Source organism: Impatiens glandulifera, chromosome 3, assembly GCF_907164915.1.
Source record: "Impatiens glandulifera chromosome 3, dImpGla2.1, whole genome shotgun sequence".
Classification (NCBI taxonomy): Eukaryota; Viridiplantae; Streptophyta; class Magnoliopsida; order Ericales; family Balsaminaceae; genus Impatiens; species Impatiens glandulifera.
The window spans coordinates 7,225,368-7,249,570 of record NC_061864.1 but is presented as its reverse complement, the minus strand read 5'-3'; the positions used below and the strand labels follow the sequence as shown (position 1 = coordinate 7,249,570).

At 31.3% G+C, this 24,203-nt stretch overlaps 3 protein-coding genes across 4 annotated transcripts; 1 reads left to right on the top strand and 2 right to left on the bottom strand.

Moving 5' to 3' along the window:
* Nucleotides 1-61: 61 nt before the first annotated feature.
* On the bottom strand, nt 62-3,462 carry LOC124932355 (CTD nuclear envelope phosphatase 1 homolog). Its single transcript, XM_047472975.1, has 6 exons — nt 2,836-3,462; nt 2,294-2,422; nt 2,091-2,211; nt 1,886-1,967; nt 592-745; nt 62-486 (listed from the first exon to the last, which is right to left on the bottom strand). Exons 1-6 carry the CDS (start codon nt 3,148-3,150, stop codon nt 349-351), a joined length of 939 nt encoding a protein of 312 aa, XP_047328931.1. The 5' UTR covers nt 3,151-3,462; the 3' UTR covers nt 62-348.
* Nucleotides 3,463-4,039: 577 nt separating this feature from the next.
* Nucleotides 4,040-7,093, bottom strand: LOC124932160 (probable serine/threonine-protein kinase dyrk2). 2 transcript variants are annotated; one of them, XM_047472771.1, is made up of 7 exons: nt 6,657-7,093; nt 5,795-6,548; nt 5,230-5,509; nt 5,043-5,150; nt 4,682-4,960; nt 4,431-4,574; nt 4,040-4,347 (listed from the first exon to the last, which is right to left on the bottom strand). In XM_047472771.1, exons 1-7 carry the CDS (start codon nt 6,943-6,945, stop codon nt 4,171-4,173), a joined length of 2,031 nt encoding a protein of 676 aa, XP_047328727.1. In that variant the 5' UTR covers nt 6,946-7,093; the 3' UTR covers nt 4,040-4,170. The 2 variants fall into 2 exon arrangements, with proteins under 2 accessions (XP_047328727.1, XP_047328728.1); XM_047472772.1 differs by having other exon boundaries at nt 5,795-6,520; nt 6,657-6,797.
* A 13,596-nt stretch (nt 7,094-20,689) lies between these two features.
* Nucleotides 20,690-24,203, top strand: LOC124929049 (protein SMAX1-LIKE 6-like). The gene is made up of 3 exons (XM_047469313.1): nt 20,690-22,297; nt 22,390-22,588; nt 22,691-24,203. Exons 1-3 carry the CDS (start codon nt 21,087-21,089, stop codon nt 24,032-24,034), a joined length of 2,754 nt encoding a protein of 917 aa, XP_047325269.1. The 5' UTR covers nt 20,690-21,086; the 3' UTR covers nt 24,035-24,203.

Sequence of the window (24,203 nt, the reverse complement as noted above, 5' to 3'; positions counted from 1 at the left end):
TGCACAAGTGTTATCAAATTAGTACAATGTGAACATCTATGAAATTCATTTGCAAAGGCCATAGAAACATAATAATTGATAATATGAAAAGAACCAATCCACCATCTTCATAACATATATCAATGGAGTTGCATAAGAATAATAATATACACATATCAATATTATAATATTGTGATACAACAGCAACACGCATCAAATCAGGAACATCGCGATTCACCCATCTTCTTCTAAGATAGCAACACTATTACTGACTTTGCATTTCCCCCTTTAAGGGGTGGCAACTGGCAAATAAGAAGATGCAGTTTTTGGCATGAAAAATACATACACCTTCATGTTATTAGCACCAATTTACCACCCAGGCTCAGACAGTGGAGGGATACCATGCCTTTGAAACCACTCCGGCATGTGAAACCTATCGTACAGCACAGGCCTCACGTCCCTTTGCTCAGAAAGATGTTGTACAAGTGGCAGGATCACCTCAAGTAGCTGTCCTTAAACAAGACCACAAATTTGTAATTATTTAAAAGAAAAAATAAAGATGTGAATTGAAGTAATTGATTGTAGAACATCATCCCAGCCCATTAATCACACCTGATCATCTTGCGGTTGTCCTGCAGAAAATCCTACGCAAGGAATGCCATTTACTGGTTGCAGTATGAAACTGAATGGGTTGTTATCAACTATAACTATGCGCCTAGGATCTTTTGAAAGACATGACAGGTCCTTAACATGTTCTCTGTATTCCCTGTTAATACACCAGGACGATATTTATTTAATTTCTAACCTAAATTCTCATTTTAATCTTGGTTAAAGAAATTTAACCAAAATAGTGCACAGGTTTGTTGGTTCAGGGGAAAACAAACACAACTCCATCCATTATTTTATGGCATATCAAGAATTATATTAATATGCATTCACTGCAATATCATCTATATACCAAAGGAATTCAAAGGTTTATTATAGTAATATTCTAAAAGACTTAAAAGATTCACCAAAGCTTAGTTTGTAATTCATCCAAATCAAAAAGAAATGCCTACTTCTGGACTAGCTTTTGATATTCAATGTACATACAAAAATGAAAGAAAAAGGATCATAATCTAAAACATGATTTTATTTATTTGCCAAGGATTCTAAAATATGATAAGCAACAAAATCACAGTATAATCTCAATCATAAATGAGACAAAATATTAGTTTCCCAATAGGCTCTATATGTGACTTACAATTGTTTTTTTTAATACAAAATTTCTCTCTTTTCACAAAGTAATTGTACACATGAAACTCTCTCTCTATATATATATATATATGAAAATCTGACGTAAATAAAAATAAGTCGTTCAATTTGTTTCTCATTTATCCTTCCTATACTAACAAAATTGAGGGGATATATATCTTCTACAAAATATAAGACCATTTGAATTCGTAAACAATTTACACAAAGCATGCCTTCTTTCATTTTCTTCTTATATCTATGGACTTCTTAACTGTCTCGAATTTCAATATGCACTGTAGCTCCAAGATGATATCAATTAGATATTAAAGACAAAAAAAAAATCTAACAGATTTATTCTAGTTGGACAGTAGTCTAAGGTATAACTACAATCATCATGGGATTGAGTGTAGTAGAATGAATAAGAATTCTAATAAGCATGAAGAACTTAAATATTTACACAATGAATATGAAAAAATATGTGACTTAATGAAACATAATTTAGCCATTGTGAGACTATATGAAAAATAGAAGAAAACAACATAGTAACATCTAATTGATGCTTGAATGTCAGGTCTAAGGACAAGCTAAGACCTCCAAAATGACAAGGATTTATTATTATAACAAACACACACACATTTAGATTTAGACATGGAAAAAGACAAGGACCACTTACGTGCTAGTTGTAGAAGGCCGATACAATCTTTGAATGAACCTATTTTCATTATCTATTCTATCAACCAAAGGTCTGGCATAACCTGCCACAAAAAAATGATAAATTTCAATAAAGGGAAGGATTGAGTGACAAACCTGATTAGATACAAAAGAAATACTCTTTCAAATAAAAGAAATTCAGAAGATGATCAAGTCAGTAGCCAAACCTTCAAGACCTGCTGTAAACAACACAAGATCAGCAAATTCATTGAGCTGTCTCAGAAATTCTCGTAATCCTGGACGTTCAAACACTGTGACATAGTTGATTTTTGGTTTTCCATCACATTCCTTCAACCAAAAGTTAAATGTTATGAACTGTAAAGGTTTTTAGCTAAACAAAGTAAGACCGTGGGTCCAAACAGAAAGGCACCTTGTCTGAAGATACACATTCTATCTCAAACCATTTCAATCCAGATTCAATAGCTTGAGTCCGAATTATAGATGGCAAACTGGATGTTTCATATGCACACACTAAAGTTTCATCCAAGTCAAGAACTACCTGCATAAGGAAAATCAAAACTCTCTTAAACAGAAATTTTCCTGTTCTACTTAATTGGTTAGAACCGAGAGTTGAAATCATAACCTAATCCATGTTGATTCGTTATTCTACAGCTCAAAATTTCAGGGATCAGTAGTACAATACTCCGAATAGTTACAAGGAAAAAGCAATAACTTCAAATTATAGATCAGTCCAATCTCGTTCCATTGATCTCATATTTCCAATAATTTACTGGTACTCGACGTTTGAGTTATATTCTATCTATGTGATTTCATAATCAGAGTAATGTTTGCATCAGAATAAGTTAAAGCAACTTAACATCAAATATAATGCTTGCAAAATGCATCTGGAAAACGCAATCCTGAGAACCTAGCTATCCAAATATGATATCGAATTAAGATGAACGAACATACCGTGAGCCTGTCAACTGGCCGATCATCATTGACTCTTTCACTTGTAATATGCAGCGTCGAAGCAGCAGGCGTCTCTATCCCTGTCTCATGAACTTCTTCCAATTCAACTACGGGAAGCGGCTTGAATGACGGAGTGCTGGAAGATAGCAAATTCGAATGCCCTAGACCAATATAGGAGAAGACCTGAGCCACCGACGGAGCTCCTCTAACGATCTGAAGGAAGATCTGGAAGAAGAAAGAGAGCCAATTCAGCAAACCTCTCCACACTTGCAGACTCTTAGGCGCGTAGACTTCAGTTTGAGTCAACTCGACCATGACGGCCGTCCACTCCGGCGACCGAGCAACTTCAACAGGAAATATATAAGAAAAACGTCTAGTTTGTAGCTGATTTAACAAATGAAGTGACTAGTCCTGCAAAAGCGATGGAGAAAGAACAATAGGATGATGATGATATGCCACCGTGACTACCAATCATCTCTTCTTCTTTAAGCCTCTTTCGATACATACACTCTTGTCCATCGCTTTTCAAACTTTCGTTTCTGCCTTCATTTTCAATCTCGCCGGCAATGGGATTTTTGGTCAAGGAACTCAAGGTTTAACTTCCTCCACCAAGTCTAGAGAGAGAAAGCTGAGTTGTAGACTGTAGCTTGTTTTATATTGGATTTATTTAAATAAATATTATGCTTAATTATTATTTAAAAATATTAAATAAAGTTACAAATAATAAAAAAACGTATTAGATTTGCGGACACGCGAATGGAGGAGAAGGGTGGGAAAGTAAAAGGAGTGAAAGTGGAGTGGTTGTGGGAGAAAGAGCCAATCAGATAAATACAAATAATAATTTATATATTTAATAAATTTCATTCTTAACCTGCTCAAGTACTCCAGTAGTATCCCACAAGGCAGTCTAATCTAATGACTTGTTTGGTTAGATATTTTTTAAATAAATTTTGAATTATTTTAAAAAAATTGTTGATTGTTAATATTTAAATTAAATATAAATTTATAAATAATTATTAATTTTTTTTACAATTATCTTATTCAAATATTAATTTAGATAAAATAATATTTTAAAATAAATTAAATAATTTTCTTAAATGTTAAACCCAATTCCAAATGTTTTAAAATAAAGCTAATTAGGAAAACCCAAAACAAAGAAAAAAAAGAGAAAAAAATTATATATAAAATGCATAAAATGTGCTTCTTTTCTTTTTTACATAATATATATAGCCTTTACACTATACCACACACTCACTAATCAATCAAACTCAAATGTATCGGTCGGTCGGTGGGTCGACTCACAAATAATTATGGTTGTATTTTCATGATCAAGATTCAAGAGTACTGATAAGATAGCCAAGGGTGATGCAATGCCTCTTTTGATGTCAAACGTCTTTCTGGATTCATTTCCAAAAGATCCCTCAAAAATTCACTAAACCCTGCATCAGAAATCGCCAGATGATCCTCCAACGAACTCTCTTCCGGGATTACATATTCCAATTCGTTTGTTTCCTGAAATCACCAACAACAAACATTACATATTAATAATGTAATTCCAGGATTCTAAATCTAAAGCATTCTCTGAAAGAACTAACCTCATTTATGTGATACAAATCGAACTCCTTTGTGAAATATTTGTCAGTCTCTTGCTCATTCACTAACATCGCTGGATCAATAGGGCCGAGCACTCCAATCATGCGTCCTAGCAACATTGCCACTGCCTCATTAGGAAACAGAACCTGATCATATATAATATTTATGTCAAAACCCATAAGTAAACAAGGGATAGTTGATTTTATTTATGAAAATGGTCATGGAAGTTGTAAAGATGCAAAAAAGAACATACTTCCCCAGAGTAAAGCTCAGCCAATATGCAGCCAAGGGACCAAATATCAATCTTTTGGTCATAAGGAAGGCCTAGTATGACTTCAGGAGCCCTGTAGGAGCGTGATTGTACATACATGCACACGTTATCAGTTACAAAGCAACTGCTTCCCAAGTCGATCACTTTTATCTCACACCTCCTATAACTTTTAATCAAAATGTTCTCTGGCTTAAGATCACAGTGAATAATATCCAATTGATGTAAGTATACCAGTGCCTCCAAACATTGCCGAGCTATTAGCTGCCAAAGAAGAAAACAATATCATAAGTTATTATTAACTCAATGTATACGGTTAGTAATTCAAGATCCAGCAATTAGGAACCTGCAGCCTGTTCATTGTAAAATAAGGTTCTCCGTCAGATTCTCTATTGAATTTCTGGAACTCATATAAGTTTGCCCGAAGTAATTCACAAACAATGAAAAGGTGCTCCTATAGATTCAAAGAAGAAAATAATTCAGAGCTCTAAATTGAAAGCTTATAAATTTGATGATTTTTTAACCACAAACACCTGAAAGTAGAAATAATCATAAAGCCGTAATATATGGTATTCATCCCCAGGATCGTGCTTGTTAACAAACCGTAGAAGTTTTATCTCATCCAAGCTCTGATCGAAGAAGTCCTTGTCATTTTTAATGATCTTCAAGCAAACATCCACACCTGTAAGTAGATCTTGTGCCTGAACAACTCTGCTGAAAGCAGCTGACCCCAAATACTCTGTCACATAATATCTTCCCGCAATTACACTATTCATAACAATTGGCAGCTCCTTATTTTCTTCAAATCCAGTCCTATGAATCATATACTCTCACTTAGAAGATTAAATTTATAAATGATCATAATCTTAGTTAGAAGTGAAATGGAATCATGTTGATTCCATTCCAATCGGTTACTAAATCGAGATCTTGATCGAAAAAGCTAATAATTCTAATGAAATTAGAATATTAATTCCAATTCCCCACATCCAAACATACCCCGAGATTGCAACTTTTGCTTTTAATTAGTACTGTACTAACTACTTTAGGAATCCATATATTTGTTTTAATCTAAAGTAGCTTTGGAGTAAGCAGATTTACCTGTTTTTCCTGTGTATGACTCTAAGATTGAAGATTTCATATTCCTCCTTATTTGTATCATATATCTGAAGCTCCTCCTCTGTAGTACCCTCCTCCAAATGGGTAGCAGATTCGGGTTCATACAAGCCCATTCCAATGGTATTTGAATCATTGTCAGGTCTTTGAACCCCAAAGCTTTCATCACTCTTCTTTAACTCTTTTGCAGATTCAGATGTGGAATTCTTCACCGAGGAGTCACAACAGGCGTGTTTTTCATCATCTTCTTCTTTCAGATCACCTCTAAATAATCCTTCTGGTTCGGCACAACAGGCACAAAGAGGTGCCGAGCAGCGATAAAGGGAATCATCTTCTTTCTCTGAACTTCTTTCATGATGATGATCTATCTTGAAATCATCTAAGAATTGGTACTCCTTTAAATCATCCATGGATGAAACATTGAAAGGCCAATTCTTTTTAAAGTGATGATTTCTTTCAGTTGATTGAATATCAGCACTAGGATAGAGCGTGTTATTCTGAATACCATTCTCCACCTCAGAAGTCATGATGAATTTATCCTGAGTCGGGCAAAGAAATGAATCCAATTTCCCTAAGCTAGAAGTGTTTGCAGATTCGTCTTGGTCGTTGAACCAGTACAGGTCATTTTGAATTTCAAAATCCGGATAATCACGAGCTGTACCAAACTGAGATAATCTATCCGATGAAGCTTGGGAGCTCACACGGGTCGTACTGCAAAGTCCATATGGATTTACAAACTCTGCATAAGTGAACATATAGGAAATTTTAAATCCCAAAACCTAATCAAAGCTGAATTCTTTCCTTTTGATCATATTAATCTAGTCGAGGAGGGAAGAGTTAGTAGTACCTGAAGATGTCAAATTAGTTATAGAAGAGCCCATGCTGACAAACTCATCGGATGAATCAGCGGCGGAATCATCTTCAGAAGCGACGGCGGTTCCCTCCGTCGTCGATCGGTGAGTATCCGGAATCTTCAAGAGAGGTGGCGGAGGAATCATCGGAAACAAAAACTTTTCGTATTCGAGGGACCGGAATTCTGATTTCTCAACTATATCATCCAAAAGAGCCGATTCGGATTGGGAAAAACCATTCTCCTTCAAAAACTCGAGAACGGAATCAATGTCCGAAACAGCCATTGATTGAGCAGTTCAAATTAAAGATGAGCAAAATCATGGAATTGAAGTGAAGAGTGCAGGTCAAAAGTGAAATTCAACATAGCAGAAATTGGGGATTGCATGCCTGTGAGGATAGAGAGAGAAAATGAAGATATATATATATATATATATATATATAAATATATATAGAGAGAGAGAGAGAGGAAGGTGCTGTAAAACTGAGAGATCAACGGGAAAAGTTCTTCTTCTTCTTTTCTCTCGCCAACTTTGAAAAGTAAATGCTTCGAATTTTCTCTAGATGGTCCCCATCTGTCCGTTGAAAATCAACATCAAATGACACGTGTCACCAAGGATTCATCCCAAATTAGAAAAATATTAACCGAAATTTTTTATATTTATGTCACTATTCATTTATATCTTATAACTTATAAATAAAAAATCCTAAAAATATACTGAAATATAAACATTAATTATTTTGCTAAGATGAGATTACAACTGTTTTCACTGTATTTATCGAATATACAATAAATAATTTTTTTATTTTATTTTGAGAATGTGCTAAATTTAAGTAAAAGGAATAACAATGATTAATACAATTTATTTCTTTAAATTATTAATTTATTTACATTATATTATAATAAAAAATCATTTTAAGTAATAAAATAATTAATTTAAGTCTTAAATATAATATCAAAATCAAAATGTTTGAGATATTCAAGTAAATGAAGTTTTGTAATTTATATATAAATTTGACAAATCACTGAATTAAGTAAATTATCATTATAAAAAACATTTATTCTCTCAAGATAAAATCCAAACTAGAAACAAAAAAAAATCTTGACATAATACTAACATTACAAAAGAAATTCACTCTATAACTGGAATTACAATAAAAAATAAACTTTAGAAAAAAAATTGAAAGATGTTTTTTTTAAAATTTAGTAAGTTAGCACAATTATACAGTTAAGAGTCATGAATTAATGATAATTAAATATATAAAAAAAAATTTCTTAGATATTGATTCTTATCGCTCCAACTATTATACAACTATTGTAGGGAATTTACATTTATAATTTTCGTATCATTTTTAATACTTGTAATTATTTTGTATCAAATTTGTGATGTGAACTAATAAAACTGATTTTGACTAAATGTTGCAATGAATATTCTATTTTGAAATAAAAATTGGAATAACTATATCATTTTCTTACGGAATTTATGACAATAGTTTAATAAAATTTATTTTGACGGAAGTTATATAAAAAAAAATTGTGACAACTCTACCATTATTTGATAGATTTTGTGATAAGTGTACACTTTGTGACGGAATTTATAGAATGAACTTAAATAAATTTTTTTTTTTGAGATTATTTTTGTGATGGGTTTTAAGAATCACTACCATTTTGTAATGAAGTTGGAGACCATGTTACAATTTTGTGACGGAATTTACATCGCTCTTGATTGCAACTACAAACATTTGTGTACAAAAATTATCGAGAAAATTAATCTGTGTTTTTATCTGTCATTAATATTTCCTCTTTACCTCGGTGTTTTTTTAACTATACAAGTAAATTTAGTAAGATATCAAGTGTTTCTTTGTGTAATTATTGTGTTACTAATTATTGCTAATCATTTTTTTATAAATAGAACTTGTCATACTTTTTATTCTATTCTATAATTGTGTTAAATAAATATAAAATAGAGCCCATGATACTAGTTAAATTGAATATTTGGTTCTTCTATTTACTTTTGTATTAGAAAAAGTATGGACTTTTTAGAGCATATTTGGCTTAAATAAAGGCAATAATTGAAGTAACACATATTATAATACTAGTATATTAAATTAATGCCATCATGTTAAAAAAACACCAGATATTAAGCTAAATGGCGTAAATAATTATAAATATTCTATGATCATATCTTTAGAAAAAATAATGTGTGGTGTGGATATGAAATAATTAGGGTTTATGGGTAAAAATTACAGGTGTGGATGTTGATATGTTAACTCACCCTCTAGTTATATACTATTTAAATTAATATATATTTATAAATTGGAAAGTTTACACATAATAAAAAGAAAAAAATTTAAAGTTTAAACAAATAATTAATTTATATTAAAACCCAGATGGGTTTATACTTTATATAATTTGAAAAATCATTAATTAATTATATAGTTTAATTAAGAGGTAAAACATAATTTTCATAATTAAATTTGTACAGGAGGTAGGTGGGGGCATGAATAATTGACACAACCTACCTTACAGATCATACTAATGATTTTGTTTGTCACTATGTTGACAAACTATTTATCAATTATCCCCTTTACTTATTTTTTTTATAACTTTTTCTTGGATCTTTAACAACTTTGGGTAGTAGATAGAACAATTGATTGATCATCATAATTGTTGTTTATATGTCTTTTAAAATGATTACTTATTTTCTAGTAAAGTTTTCCCTGTTCTATGGCTTTGAAAAACCTCAATTGGCATCTTTACACTTCTAATAAGAATATTTTTTTAAGCCCACACACTCAAAAAAAGGTTCAATTATTCTTATTTTAAAAAATAAATAAAGGTAGGGGTAATGTATGTATTATATATGTACAAAATTCCATGGTCCAAGTACAACTAATCAAATGATTGATAGAAATTGGAGTGACTAATATGCATATCTAAGACACTTGCTATTTTTAATTATATTAGTTAGAGATAGATTTGTAATGTTCATTGTAACACATGGAGTAATTATGAAGATAATTCATATGAATAATCATGAAAGTAAGATTTGGAATAATGTCTCTTGTGAGTTTGCTTACAAAAAAAAATTATGTTGGGAACTTTTGCATTGGATTCTGCTAATTGTTAATGGGATTAATTAATATTAATTTTAACCCTATATTTGCATGAGATATTTAAATATTGACTAGAGAAAAAAAAATGATTCTTTATGCCTACTTAAAGGCTAGTGGTAGTAAAGTAAAATGAAGTCCATGAGGAAATAATACCATTTATACCCTCCCTAGTGAGGAAATGAAATGACCTTAAGTTTTTGTAGCATGAAAAATGATAGAAATGGCATTTTAAGTTTTTTTGATATATTTTTTTTAAATTATTCTAATGTCATATAAATAACATTTTAAACATCAATGAGTTAATTAAAATACTAAAATATTATTATTTTACTTAAATTAAATACAAATTTTAAAAACAAAATGACATTTTAATAAATAAAAAAAAATTAAATAAATCATAATTTTTTTTATTATTAAACAAAATTGGTTGAAAAAAACAAATTCAAAAATTTACTATAAAAGATAAATGAATCCAAGAGGTTGAACACACATAACAATATAAGTCCCCTTTTGGACACTTGGGCTTTTACGAATGAAGTAAAATAATAAAAACAATTAACTTTTGGTTCAAAAATATAATGGTTTCTATTTTAGCCCATAGAGAGTTTGTCTTGGAATCTGGATTAGTTCTCATTTTAATAATCTGAAATGGGCTTTCTAAGTCTGGCTTTTAAATATTGTGTATGAATAATATATAACAATGCAGTATATTGTATTCTTCTTATGAAATTATTATTTTTCTTTGTCTTTAATATTTTTAAAATTATCGTAATTTAATCGTCATAATTCTTAATTTCAACATAAATTATCAGTGAAATTCAATCTCAAATATTTGATCATATTGACTCTTATCATTTGAATTAGTTTTATCAACTCACTACTATTATCTTAACAAAATAAAAAAAATAAAAACTCATTAATAATTTTTTGTAACATAACATTTACTTAAAGATTAATATTGATAAAGATTCAACCCAAATGAAACAAGAGCAAGTTTTATGTTCCTATTGGTTAAACTTTATAATTATTGTATTTCCTAAATTCAAAATTATTATTATTCTATTGATATTTAGTGAATCTATCTAGAAACTACAATATTCACATTGCAATCTGTCATGTTCATAGACTTTATATATATTTCTATGTGGTTCTTGATGTCGCTCTAACCGATTTAAAAACTATATAGATCGGATGTCGTTTCGATCAACTAATAGTCTAAACAGAAAATATCATTTTGTTTAATTGGATTCGGTTTAGTTGTTATCGGAGGGAATTAAATTGTGAGCAAGTAGACGTCTATTTTGAAGATAAATGGGATTGAATTGAAAATGAAAGAAGTTATTGGTTGAATAGAAAGTATCATACAAATTGACGAGCCATAGGGTGTTTTGGTGGTCCTTTATTAGGGCAGAAATTGGGGAAGTGGTAGCATCATCATTGATGGGGCGGGTCGCTTTTCTCACTTTTATAAATATACAAATGTCTATGTCTTCACTTTGTTCTATAATTGCTTTTTATTGCCCAAAAAGGCAACTTTTTCCACAGTTGCGGGATCATTTTTTATTTTATTTATTTGATTTAATATTATTATTTTGCTTCCACATTCTACTTTACACATGCTCAATTCTTGACCATTAGCCCTAAACCTAACCTACCAATGAATAAGAATAGGATCCCCACATTTTGTGATTCATTTTTTAAAAAAAAAGTTGATAATAAATTGAAGTATATAATTAAATAATATTATTTTCTTAAATTAATTACTATAAATTATATCGTTTTATGAATTTTGTACTTTAAGGTTTTGTAACACAAAACACTTTTTTAGATAAATTGGAATACTATTATTGTATAAATTTTCTTATATATATATTTTTAATATAAAACATTTTATTCATTCACATTTTTATTAAGATCACATAAGTTTATGATGAAAAACTTAACAAAAATAAATCAATGAGTTATTATATAAATCATAAGCTTTAAAACATAAAAAAATATTAAAAGAGTAAAAACCTAAAACCAGAACAATGTTTCATCTTCACTCAAAAAATTAAGTGAACAAAGATCTAAATAGTTCTTCATACATATCTAAATAGTTCTTCATACATATCTTAATTCATAGCGTTGTAAATTATAAACTTTCTTAGTCTGGTTAAACTTACATGTTTTATTTCTCTTAATCTCCTGAATGATCTTTTAATAATTTTTATTTACTCGTTGAGTCTAAGGGGTAAGAAAACGACCAAACCGTTCAAACCAGACCGAAACCGTTCAAACCAAATCGGATATCAAACTGAACCACCTAAACCGAGTTCAAATCGGTTCTGATTTGACTAAACCGAGTTGTACGGTTCGGCTGGTCGATTTGCGGTATCATAATCCATCGGTTTACCGACTAAACCGAATATACTGATTTTGTATAATACAATTACGTTATTCATTTTCCTCTGTATATTAATATATAATTATATATTATAAAGATAAAGTAAATGATGCTTCAGACTCTTCATCGTTCAATTTCAGCCTCCGTTGACGACCGTTGACAACCGCGGTAACCTGCAAGCTCAACTGTTCAAGCTGCCTCTGTTTCTTTTTTTTATTTATTTACAATTATATTATTTTTTTTATTAATTTAATAATTAACTATTTTTCTCACTAGTTTCAAAAAAAAAATTATACTAAAAATGGCTGAATTCATCCTTCATTTTCAACGTTATAGTATTACAATGTTAATTTTTATTCATACATTTTTTCTTTACTGAATAGATAACTCTCTAAAGCTAGCTTTTAGCCCTCATATTCAAAACTCTAGTTTCTATTTTTCAAGAATCAAAGACGAAATCGAGAATAATAATAACTAAAGGTAAGAATAAAAACTTCGATTATCCATTTTCATTATTGTTTAACACTTTAAGTTCATCATTCATCTTCGGAGTTGAGTAAAAGACATATATTTTAATTTTTAATTATTAGGTCAACTCTAAGCTTAGAAAATTTGAAGAAAACTCCTCAGGGTTTAGTTCGACTATTGTTCAGTTAACATTCTCCACTTGGCTTTAGATTCGATGACTTTAAGTCATTATTTTGAAAATTTTATAGTCTAGTAACATAATTTTTTTTATAACTATCTATGCAGATTTGATAATTGTGTTTTTAAACCGAATAAACCAACCAAACCGATTTTTAAACCGTTAACACCGAACCGATCAAACCGACTAAACCAACGGTTTCAAATTTAGCAAACCGACCTCAACGGTTTGGATGTGCATTTCGATCAATAATCCGACTAAACCGAACCGCTTACCCCTCAGTTGAGCCTAATATGGGACCTGATTCAATCTTCTCTTTTAAGTCAGTGAATCGGGACCTAAAATAAAGAGTGATAAGTAAAAAAAACAAATAAATTGGCAAGGAAGTGTGTTTTGCGATCAACTCCATTAATGTAATGCATGAATATCCCTCCCCCTCCCCTAAAGTTGGTTAATAGAGACCACATGCATGATAAAGAAAAGTGATGACTAAAAATGAACGATAAGTTGGGTTCCTTAATTAGGGCCGTGTCTCTCCCGTAACCTAGCTAGCTAGTTTTGGAGACTTTTGTGGCGTCATGACAACAAGAGCAAATCCTTCTCATGCATGCTTTCTGTGGTCCATCTCCCTACTCCCTTTGGCACCGTGTAGCAGCCTCCCCTAGCTCCCAGCAACAACTAGCTTGAGAAAATATATCAAAAATTTTAATTATAAAATATAACACAGTTGACTATTTTTTAAATTAATCAATGCATAATTCAATAGAAGATAAAATAAAAAATATATAGTAGCTCAATGTCTCAATTGGGCCTCCTTGCCCGTCCCAATATCCTAATTAGATTACCAACATTTGTCAATCACCCTATTCCTAGCTATCCATATATAACCTAATGAATCCCTATCAAAATTCATAAGAGACCTAGATACCAGTAACCAGGGGCGGCGGAACTAGGATAAAAAATTACTTGGGGCTGACTCCAACTTGCATCTCAGATTTAACTTTCTATGCTCCGCTTTTTTTTCAATAAAATTTCCACGATTATTAGAAGATGAAAACTCGTCATGCCCTCTCAATGCACACGCTTGCAAAGTGAGCCACCGAGTGCTTTCAATAGTTGCTGTAAGCCGTAATCTGTTATTTTGTTTTTCATCTGAAGACTATGCATTCAGTACTTTGTCAATATGACAAGGATATTCATTAGATTATCAAGATATTCAACTGACCTATTATGTGGTGAAATATTACATCCTCTATGCATAACAAAAGAGCATCTATCCCCATCATTAACTCGCTTTCAATTTTTGAATCCATCTATTGTAAATGTATGTTTTTGGGGTTGCTTATGTTCAAACAAGAAACATATGAAACAAAAAGCAGCATCTTTCAAAGGAAAGTATTCTAACCAAGTAAATTTCTTAAACCAATAACTTTGGAACCGTTGATTTTGATTTTCAAATTTGGTCGGCGGGTACTCATCCTTAATAGGTTGATATGACCTCATCTTGATATAAGCTCGTCTAATTTCATCACTTTGATTAAAAGGATATTTTCATATCGGAATACGTAATGCTGGATCAAGTTTAAGAGAACTTACATCAACATCAATTCTAAGAGATTTGTTAGGTTCTTGAGCAGAGATATCAAATTCTTTATTTAAATACCGAATTAAACCAATGTAACTATTTTAACTTGTTTATTAATATTAATTTATATTTTCATCTTTAATAGGTTGATATGACCCCATCTTGATATAAACTCGTCTAATTTCATCCCTTTAATTAAAAGGATATTTCCATATTGGAATACGTAATGCTGGATCAAGTTTAAGAGAACTTACATCAACATCAATTTTAGGAGATTTGTTAGGTTTTGAGTATGGATATCAAACTTTTTATTTAAATACCGAATCAAACCAATGTAAATATTTTAACTTGTTTATTAATATTAATTTATACTTTCTTATAAATTTTTAAAATAATTTAAAATTAAGAAATATAAAACATTATTATTATTTTAATTTTTATATTTTATCCTTATAAATAATTTGTATTATTAATTATATTGAAATAAATAAAAAATAATGTATAGTTATTATATAAATATAATTTTAAAATAAATAATATTATTATATGATTTACATTATTTTATATATAATTTTTTATACTTTATTTATATAAATAAATCTTATTTATATATTAATTAAAATTTATGTATTATAATAAATATTATTAGTATAAAATAAAATATTAATAATAATTATTTTAATAAAATTAAAATAATATAATTATGAATTAGTTTATATATATACAAATTATATTTTAAAATATAATAAATTAAGGTGAGGCCACACAGTTTACTTACATAGACAACTGACCTCAGAGTTACATGTCAAATACATATATAAAATGTTTTATTTTAAGATTTTAATTTAGGTGGGGCTGAAACCCACCCTAACCCATGCGTGGCTCCACGGTCCACCCCTGCCGGTAACCACTTTGACAGTGCAATAATAGTTAAGAAACCCTTTTCACCTAGCTCCTTACAACTCGTCATATTCATGACGTTCTTTAGAATACCTTGTGCACAGCTTGTTTTCAATCAAAAAAACGAGATTTTTGATTTGAACTTTAAAATTCCACAACTTCTCCCGGTTCAACTTGGGCGACATCCATTTATAAATCAAACTATAACCATGCATGTCATACATTAAATGACTCAAAATCATTCTCTTATTTAAATTTAGTATAACTTTATAATCCCCAAGATGACACAACTTTATCAAACAAACCTTTAATAATCTTTCTATCTCATAAATAACAGTTATTATGTTATACATTTAAATAATATATAATTGTGGAGAGAAAAAAAAAGTAAAACATTTGATCATATAAAACAAATAGAAAGATACCACCAATATAACTAACTAGTTGATGAAAATATAAAAGATTTAATCTTAAAAAGTAGTAATGACTTTATTTTATTTCAAAGTTGATGATGAGAAATTGAGAATCATTCTAAGGATGATAATATTAGCAAGTATTAGTGGTGGTTAGCTAGTGGCCAATGAGTGGTCATTGTGGGATTAGCACCAAGTCCAAGTGCTACTAGCTATATATATATAAATATGATCATGAGTTCCTTTCCATTTATACTTTTAAAAAAAAATATCACATAACTATTTATCATGAACAATAAGATTATTTTAACTTCAATATATATTTAAAATAATAATTAAATTTGATTATATCTACAAGATGAGTAATGAAAGAGTAATTATTAGGAGATAGAAGACAAATTAAGGAAAAGTATTTGTGGGGAGAGAATTGGTAACAAGATAATTTGAGTGAAGTCACATCATCTCCCACTTTGGACGACAATTACTTAAAGTTGCATCTTAAGATTATAATAATTTTTAATTTTTTTTTTTTTATGTTTGACAATTAGGAAGCTCACATATTTATTAAGAATGATCTTAACATTTTTGAAACTAATAATCTCATAATTTGGCATTTGCATGAATGAACATATATAACTTTGCATTTATTAATGATTAAACACCCATTAATGTTGATGTCATAAAAGAATATGCATAAATATGGGGGATAAAAAATGGGGAATTAAAGCAAATAATAATACTATAAGATGGTAGCTGAAAAAGGACTCAAAGATGATGACAATGAGCATGAGCATGAGCAATAGAAGAAGAAGAAGACCCATTTTGAAATAATGAAATAATAAATAATTAGAAAATGTAAAGGCGAGTCAAATCCCACCAGCCCCTGCTCGATCGATCACCTTTACAACAAAAGCTAACACCCATTTCCTCTTTCTCTTTCTCTTTCTCAGTGGCATTCCATCAAACAGGGGAGAGGCATCATCTCTCTATCTATCTATACTTGCTGGCTTATGGTCCCCCTGCCAGACCAGATCAGACCGGACCGATCCAACCGGCCCTCTTCACTTTTCTTCTAAATTATTTCTTCTTTTCCCCTCCTACTATATTTTTGCTTTATACGACACCTCTGCTTTCTTGTTTTCTTTCACGCGCTTCCATCCCTCTTACAATTCTTTCATGTAACATACTATGGCCTTATTCGGTTTGTGTTTTTAAAATGAGTAATTACATGAAAGCGAAATATTTGTAGTGAAAAGGCAGCGAATCATTCAATCTCTTCTCATCATCACATCATTCAAATTATTAATCAAAATACTAAAATACTCTTTATTTTAAATTACTATTATTTTATTTATATATATTACTATCTTTTAAGTCATTTTAACAAAATTAATCATCACTTACTCAAAATTATTAATAATTATTATTTTTTTTTTCCTCTAAAATTTTCAAATAATCCAAATCTAAACAAGCTCTGTGACAATGTCCACATTCAATGTATTTATTTATTGTCCCTCTTTTATATATAAACCTCTTTTATCAACAAAGTCATTTATATAATAAATTACTACATTAGATTCTTCGAATCTACTTGGTAGAAACTTAGTTTAGATGTTGGGTTATTTTTAATTTTGTATGATAAAAATTTAAATTTTATAAATAAAATAAAATATGAACTTACTAAGATAGCTCAAGTGATAATAATGGTTTTTAAGAGATTGAATGTCACATATTTTATTTTTATCGTGGATTATTATGTTAAATTAAGTGATTAAATAGATAAAATAATAATCAAAATCAAATGAGTTCTTGGTAATGTATAGTGTTTTTAATTTTTTAATTTGTGATACTTTTCTCGAATTTATGGTTCAAAAAGAATCTTTTTGATCAATTATTTTTTGCCTTTCAACCAAAAAGGTTGAGATCTGTCCTTTACACTTCTCATAATCTTCCCCTTTCTTTTATACAAAGCTCGTAGTATTACTAAATAGGCAAAGACACTTTACTATAATTGGTCAAAGGAGATTTCATTTTTTTAATATTCAAACTGAACCATAAAAATGTTAAAACATATAAGCTTGTTCTGTAATCAGAATCATCAGAGGAAAAGTAATCACTAATAATCTCTATTATGTTTTGATTCTTTAATTATTGTGAAGTTGTTTTGATTAGGGTAGATATATATATATATATCATAAACTCCTTACTTTGATTATGTTTTAGAGTTACGTTGACGAATTCGGGATGATAGTTGGTGTGGATTTGAAATCCTTTTAGGGTTTAAATAATGACAAATTATAGATAAAACGAGTATACGAAGATGAATGTTATCATATTTTTAGAAAATAAATAATAAATTAAATTTAAAAAATAAATAGAAAATTAGGAAGTTAGGTGAGATTACTGTAATTTTATTTGTTGAGGTGGGCTTCGCCTTTAAGAGATCCCGCCTATTCCTCCCTTGGAACTATATGAAGTTTATTTTTTTAATTTGTTTATTAATTCTTTTATCGTATTTTTTTATTAATTATTTACTTTTTCAATAAACAAATCATATTTTAATTTTATAAATTTTAAATACAGCCCAATATTATCAAAATTTAATTAACATAGGCAAACATAGAAAATGAGGATAATATCTAATTTTGAGAGAGTTGAAATTTTTTTTGATAAAAATATTTAAAGAGTATTAATATAATAATAACAATATTAAAATAAATGAGATTTTAATATATTGATTAATTAATTAAGTGATATGGTCTAAATTTTTAATCAAATAATTAAAACTCAAATAAGCTCTAGGTCATTTGATTTAGTTTTTTTTTTACTTTTTAAACAATCTAATTATTTTATTTATCAATTAAAATACTAAAATATTCTTATTTTATTTTTATAATATTCAAATAATTAAAATAATTTATATTTGTATTCAACAAGTTAAAGAAGAAAACTAATTAAATACTCTAAACGAAATAACCAACATCAAACAAACAAGCCCTTGTTAAAGGAACATTAAAACTAACTACTTTTATGGGAGGGTGGTAAAGATTTATTATTTAGGGTAAGGTGTGAGGCATTTATGGGGTAAGGCCATAAAAGGAAAGGGAAGGGAAGAAAATAAAAGTTAGCAAGGAGGAGCCGAATGATACAAAACACCACATCCAATCAATCATCTTTTCTTGGCTTGGTTGACCCACACACACTATCAATTATAAAATTATTTTAATTAAAATATTTCAATTTTATATAAATAAAATATCTTTTTTATTAATAATTTAAATGACTACTTTTTTTTTAATACTATTATGTAAGAGAAAATAATTAAAAAAAAAACATGCTATCTTAAATTTCCTTAAACACTGCAAATATTAAAATTTTCTTTTATAATATAAATACATATTAAGGACTTGTATTAGGAAATGTTTTTTCTCATAATTTTTTCTTCATTTTTTTAATAAATACTTTTAAAAAATAAGTTTTTTTTTTGTTAAATTATCAAAATATCTTATATATTTTAATATTTTTCTCTTCTTCTTTTAGAGTTAACAAAGATTATTTTGATATTTAAATATATAAAATAGTGATTAGATGACTAAATAATAATTGAAATGATGATTGAATTTTTAAACGAAACTAAAAAGTGTTTAAGTTTTGTGTAGATTAAATAATTTGTCAAAACTTATTTATTATTTTTATTTATCTAAACCTAGTTATTATAAACTTACTTAATACATTCATTAAAATATTAAAATATTTAAATTTTAAATAAAACATATTAGACTTTTAAAAAAATTAACTAAGACTTTTCTTTGTTATTTATCAATTTTTTTTAAAATTACCTTATGAGTTCGTTTTATATATATATATATATATATATATATATATATATATATATATATATATATATATATATATATCACAATCATTATTATTCTATCATTAAAGTACTTGTTACATAAATTAAAATATTTATATTTTATTTAAAAAAAAAATTTAAAAAAAAAACATATAATAATTAACCAATTAAAATTACAAATCAATGTTCATTCTTTAAGCAAGATTTTTAAAACAAATCATAAAAACCCATTAACTAGGACATTTTTATGTGTTGGATTATTTAAAAATTAAGAAAATAAAATTAATAATGGGAGATGATTTTAAGGATATAATAATTTTTTTAAAAGAATATATATAAATAAAATAAATAAAAATATTTTAGTTAATTAACTAAATAATATAATTAATAAGATATAAATAAAATAATATTTAATTTGTTTAAGATTATTTAAATAATTCCAATAAAACGAGAGACAGTGAAATTAAAAAAAATAAAATTAGAATGTGTAAGGAATATTGTTTTAGAAAAAGAAAAAAGAAAATAGAGTTAGTGTATATAATTGACAAAACTAAAACTGAGAGTTTCTATGGGTGGGCGCTGCTGCTCCTTGCCCTCGGGGAACTTTCTCTCGAAGCAATGCTTTTTCTCTCTCTCTTTCTTTCTCATTCATCACCTTCAACCTTTACACATACATACATACACTGAAGTTATCGACCCCCCTTTCTCTCTCACTTTCATACGTGTGTGTTGTGTGTGAGAGAGAAAGAATGTCACCCATCTGGGACACCCACCTTTTCTCCCTACCTAGCTAGTAGCTACGTTATGGCAGTTAGCTGAACAAGATTAGCGTTCATTATTGATTCATCCATTTTGGCTGTGTTGTTAATGATTATGATCAAGTGCGCATGCTGCTTTTCTTCTTCTTCTGGCTCTGCCTGCTTGCTTGCTTTGCTTGTAGATATGTAAGAAAGAAAGAAAGAAAGAATTGTTCCTTCTCCAACAGATGGAGACAACGACTATAGAGCGAGCCGCTTCTGCTGCTGCTGCTGCTGCTGCTGCTGTTGTTTGGTCCACTGAATGGATGGGGAAAGTGGCCATCCATCCCATGTCCACTCAATGCTATTTAGCTGCAGCTTCTTCTTCTTCTGCTCTGCTGCTGTTGGTCCACACACACACACACACAACGCAAGTGGCCTTCAAAAAAAGCATTTTCATTTCATCATCGGGTTGAAAATGATATCCTAAAGAAAAGATCTTCCACATAAACATGCACAGAACAGAATCTATGCTCTCCCCCCTGTTTCCTTCTTCTCGATTATGCAATTGCAATTCTAATGGACCCATCCCATCCCATCCCATCATCTCCTCTTCCATATTTCCCACCACTCTCAGTGCCATCACCAAGCAACTAGTAGTATCATCATTCATCAACACTCCTTCTCTCTCTCAAATAATTCAATCCTCTTATTAAAAATCTTTCATATAAAATTTCTACAATCCCACTTCATATACTCTGCTCTGCTCACCAACTCTACCTTTTTCGATGCCCACGCCTGTTACTACAGCCAGGCAATGCCTCACAACCGACGCCGCTCTGGCACTAGACGAGGCCGTCGTTGTCTCTCGTCGCCGCGCTCATGCTCAGACCACCTCTCTCCATGCCGTTTACGCCCTCCTCTCCATACCCAGTTCCGGCCTCCGCGAAGCCTGCGGACGGGCCCGGAACGGCGCTTATTCCAGTCGGATTCAATTTAAGGCACTTGAACTCTGCCTCAACGTCTCCCTCGACCGTCTACCTTCCTGCCCTAATCGCTCCGACGAGCCGCCGGTTTCTAACTCCTTAATGGCCGCGATTAAACGGTCGCAGGCCAACCAGAGAAGGCAGCCGGAGAGCTTTCATTTGTATAATCTCAGACAAGAGACGTCCTCCTCGGTTTCCACGGTAAGGGTGGAGCTTCCCAATCTAATTCTATCTATACTGGATGATCCGGTCGTCAGCCGTGTCTTCGGCGAAGCCGGATTTAGGAGTTATGACATCAAGTTTGCCATTCTCCGTCCCGTTCACCATTTTTCCAGATGCTCCCGTTACAGAGGACCGCCTGTTTTCCTCTGTAACTTGACCGGCGATTCGAATACTAATTCTCGAGCTTTTAGCTTTCCCTTCATGGGTTTCTCCAACTACCCAAATGGAGAAAACCATTTCAAGAGAATAGGAGAAATCATCATAAGAAACAGCGCAAGAAACCCGCTTCTTGTAGGCGTTTCCGCCATTAACATCCTTCGGAGTTTCTCGGAAACTGTAGAGAAAAGTAAAGGGCTCGGAGTTTTGCCCGTAGAAATGTCCGGAATTATCATAATTTCCATCGAAAACGAAGTACCCAAGCTGATTTCCGATAGATTTGATGATGACCATGACGAGATTCTGAAATTAAAATTTCAGAAATTAGGTGAGACGATAGAGAAGAGTACAGGACCTGGTGTCATAATCAATTATGGCGATTTGCAGGTACTCGTTGCTGATCATGGTCACGAATCGAATCGTTCTTCATCGTCGAGCTCCATCGTAAGAGAGATTACAAGGTTGCTTGATGTTTATCGCGGGAAGGTGTGGTTAATCGGAGCTGCTTTGAGTTATCAAACATACTTGAAGCTCTTGAACAGATTTCCATCCATAGAGAAAGATTGGGATTTACAGCTCCTTCCCATCACTTCTCTTGCTCCTGCAATGGAGGAGTCTTACATCCCCAGATCCTGGTAAATCAAACTTTCTTTCTAAGTTCTAACAACTGCTATTAATTCAATTACAGAAGAAACAAGTTTTCTGAATTTGATTAATGTTCTTACAGCTTGACGGAGGAGCCTTTCGTGGGTCTTGGCGGATTATTAAGCTGCTCCTACCAATTCCCGACCCCTTTTAACAACATAGATAAACACGATCAAAACGTCATCCCACATGGAATCTCATGTGGAGATTTGTCTGTCTTGCCTTCATGGTCCTTGGAAAGTAATGAATCTAGAAAACCTGCTGATTTCGATGACACGAAGGTGCGTATTAGAAAAATAGGACATGCTTTCCATGATCAAGAATCAGTTTGATATTAAATATTTTGAATTTATGTCTTCCATTCGTCTGTCTCTTCAGCGCAGGCCGATGATGATGATGATGTAATTATATTGAATGTGAAAGCGGCCGGCGTCCCAACCGTAGTAGGTTTCAAGGTTAACGACGACAGAAGTGGATCTGGAAAGAACGATTCTTGTGTATCAATTGATCTCGAAGAAAGTCCATCGCCCTCGGAAACATCCGCAACCACAAATCTGGGCCTGGTTCAGAAGAAGAATCGCTCATTTGATCGTGTCCCTTCTTTTTCATCACGGTTTGATCGTGTCGATTTCAAGATGCTCTATCGGGCTTTAAGTGGAGGCGTTGTCGTCCGGGAAGACGAATCTTTCGAGGCCATTAGCCGAGCGATAGCAAGACACGGAAAGAGCGATGAAAAACGCTCGAGAGGCGATGTATGGTTCGGTTTCCTCGGTCCTAACCGCTTCGGCAAGAAGAGGGTCGCGATTGCCCTTGCCGAGATCCTATACGCAAGTAAAGAAAATTTCATTTCCATCGACTTGAGTTCCGAAGATTGTATTTTTCTCGACAATAATTTGAAATTCAGAGGGAAGACTGTCGTTGATTTCATCGCCCACGAATTGAATGAGAAGCCTTCGTCCCTCGTTTTCCTCGAAAACATAGATAAAGCCGATCCCCCCACGAAGAACAGCTTGATCCAGGCGGTGAAAACTGGTAAATTTTCCGATTCTCACGGGAGAGAAGTCAGTCTCAACAACGCTGTTTTCGTGGCTGCGACCTCTGCTTTCATAAACATTCCAAATTCTTTCCACGGAAACGGGAACTATTCGGAAGAGAAGGTTCTGAATGCAGTCAAGACAGGGCCGGTCCGAATAGCAATTGAATGTAGAAAAACCGGCACCAACAAAAGAAAGCTGTCAACAGAAACATTATTGTCGCCAAAACGCAGTCATAAGATAAATCTAGACCTGAATATAGCGGCGTCCGAAGACACAGAGGAGGTTGAGGAAGCCGAGTCCATGATGAAGTGGTTGGAAAGTTTCATAGAGCTGATGGACGAGAGAATTGAGTTCAAAGGGTTGGAATTGGATTCGATGGCGGAGAAAATAAGGCAGGACATAAACGATTGCTTCCACAAGATCTTCGGGCTGGAGATTGTGGTCGAGATCGAGGAAAGGGTAATGGAGGGGCTTCTAGCGGCCGCCTGTAGCATGTCGGAAAGCAGCAGCTGGGAATTGGAAGCGTGGATAAAGGGAGTACTTGCAAAAGGATTTGAAGAAGCTGAAAAAAGACAAAAGAATCTCCAAAGTTGGTCTTCTGTCCGGCTTGTTGTAGTTACCGGGGAAGATCTTTGGCACACGACCGAGCCAGTTCAAGAGGAGGGGACTACTTACCTTTTAAGATTATAATATTTTAAGGTTCATTTTGTAGCTTAATTGTTCAAATATATTAATAAACATTTGTAACACCTTTCTATTTTGTGGTTTAGAATATAAATATATGTGTGATTAAGATTGTAACTATGTTTGTAGGTTTGTAATAATATATCATGAAGCAAGCATCTTTATCTTCTTCCTA

Coding starts and splice junctions, on each gene's coding strand:
- LOC124932355 (XM_047472975.1), bottom strand. CDS start 3,150: ATGGTCGAGTTGACTCAAACTGAAGTCTACGCGCCTAAGAGTCTGCAA. Junction 746..1,885: donor CGGCCTTCTACAACTAGCAC/GTAAGTGGTCCT, acceptor GTGTATTAACAG/GGAATACAGAGAACATGTTA. Junction 487..591: donor GACAACCGCAAGATGATCAG/GTGTGATTAATG, acceptor GTTTAAGGACAG/CTACTTGAGGTGATCCTGCC.
- LOC124932160 (XM_047472771.1), bottom strand. CDS start 6,945: ATGGCTGTTTCGGACATTGATTCCGTTCTCGAGTTTTTGAAGGAGAAT. Junction 4,961..5,042: donor TTACAATGAACAGGCTGCAG/GTTCCTAATTGC, acceptor CTTCTTTGGCAG/CTAATAGCTCGGCAATGTTT. Junction 4,575..4,681: donor CTGAGCTTTACTCTGGGGAA/GTATGTTCTTTT, acceptor ATATATGATCAG/GTTCTGTTTCCTAATGAGGC.
- LOC124929049 (XM_047469313.1), top strand. CDS start 21,087: ATGCCCACGCCTGTTACTACAGCCAGGCAATGCCTCACAACCGACGCC. Junction 22,298..22,389: donor TCTTACATCCCCAGATCCTG/GTAAATCAAACT, acceptor ATGTTCTTACAG/CTTGACGGAGGAGCCTTTCG. Junction 22,589..22,690: donor CTGATTTCGATGACACGAAG/GTGCGTATTAGA, acceptor TCTTCAGCGCAG/GCCGATGATGATGATGATGT.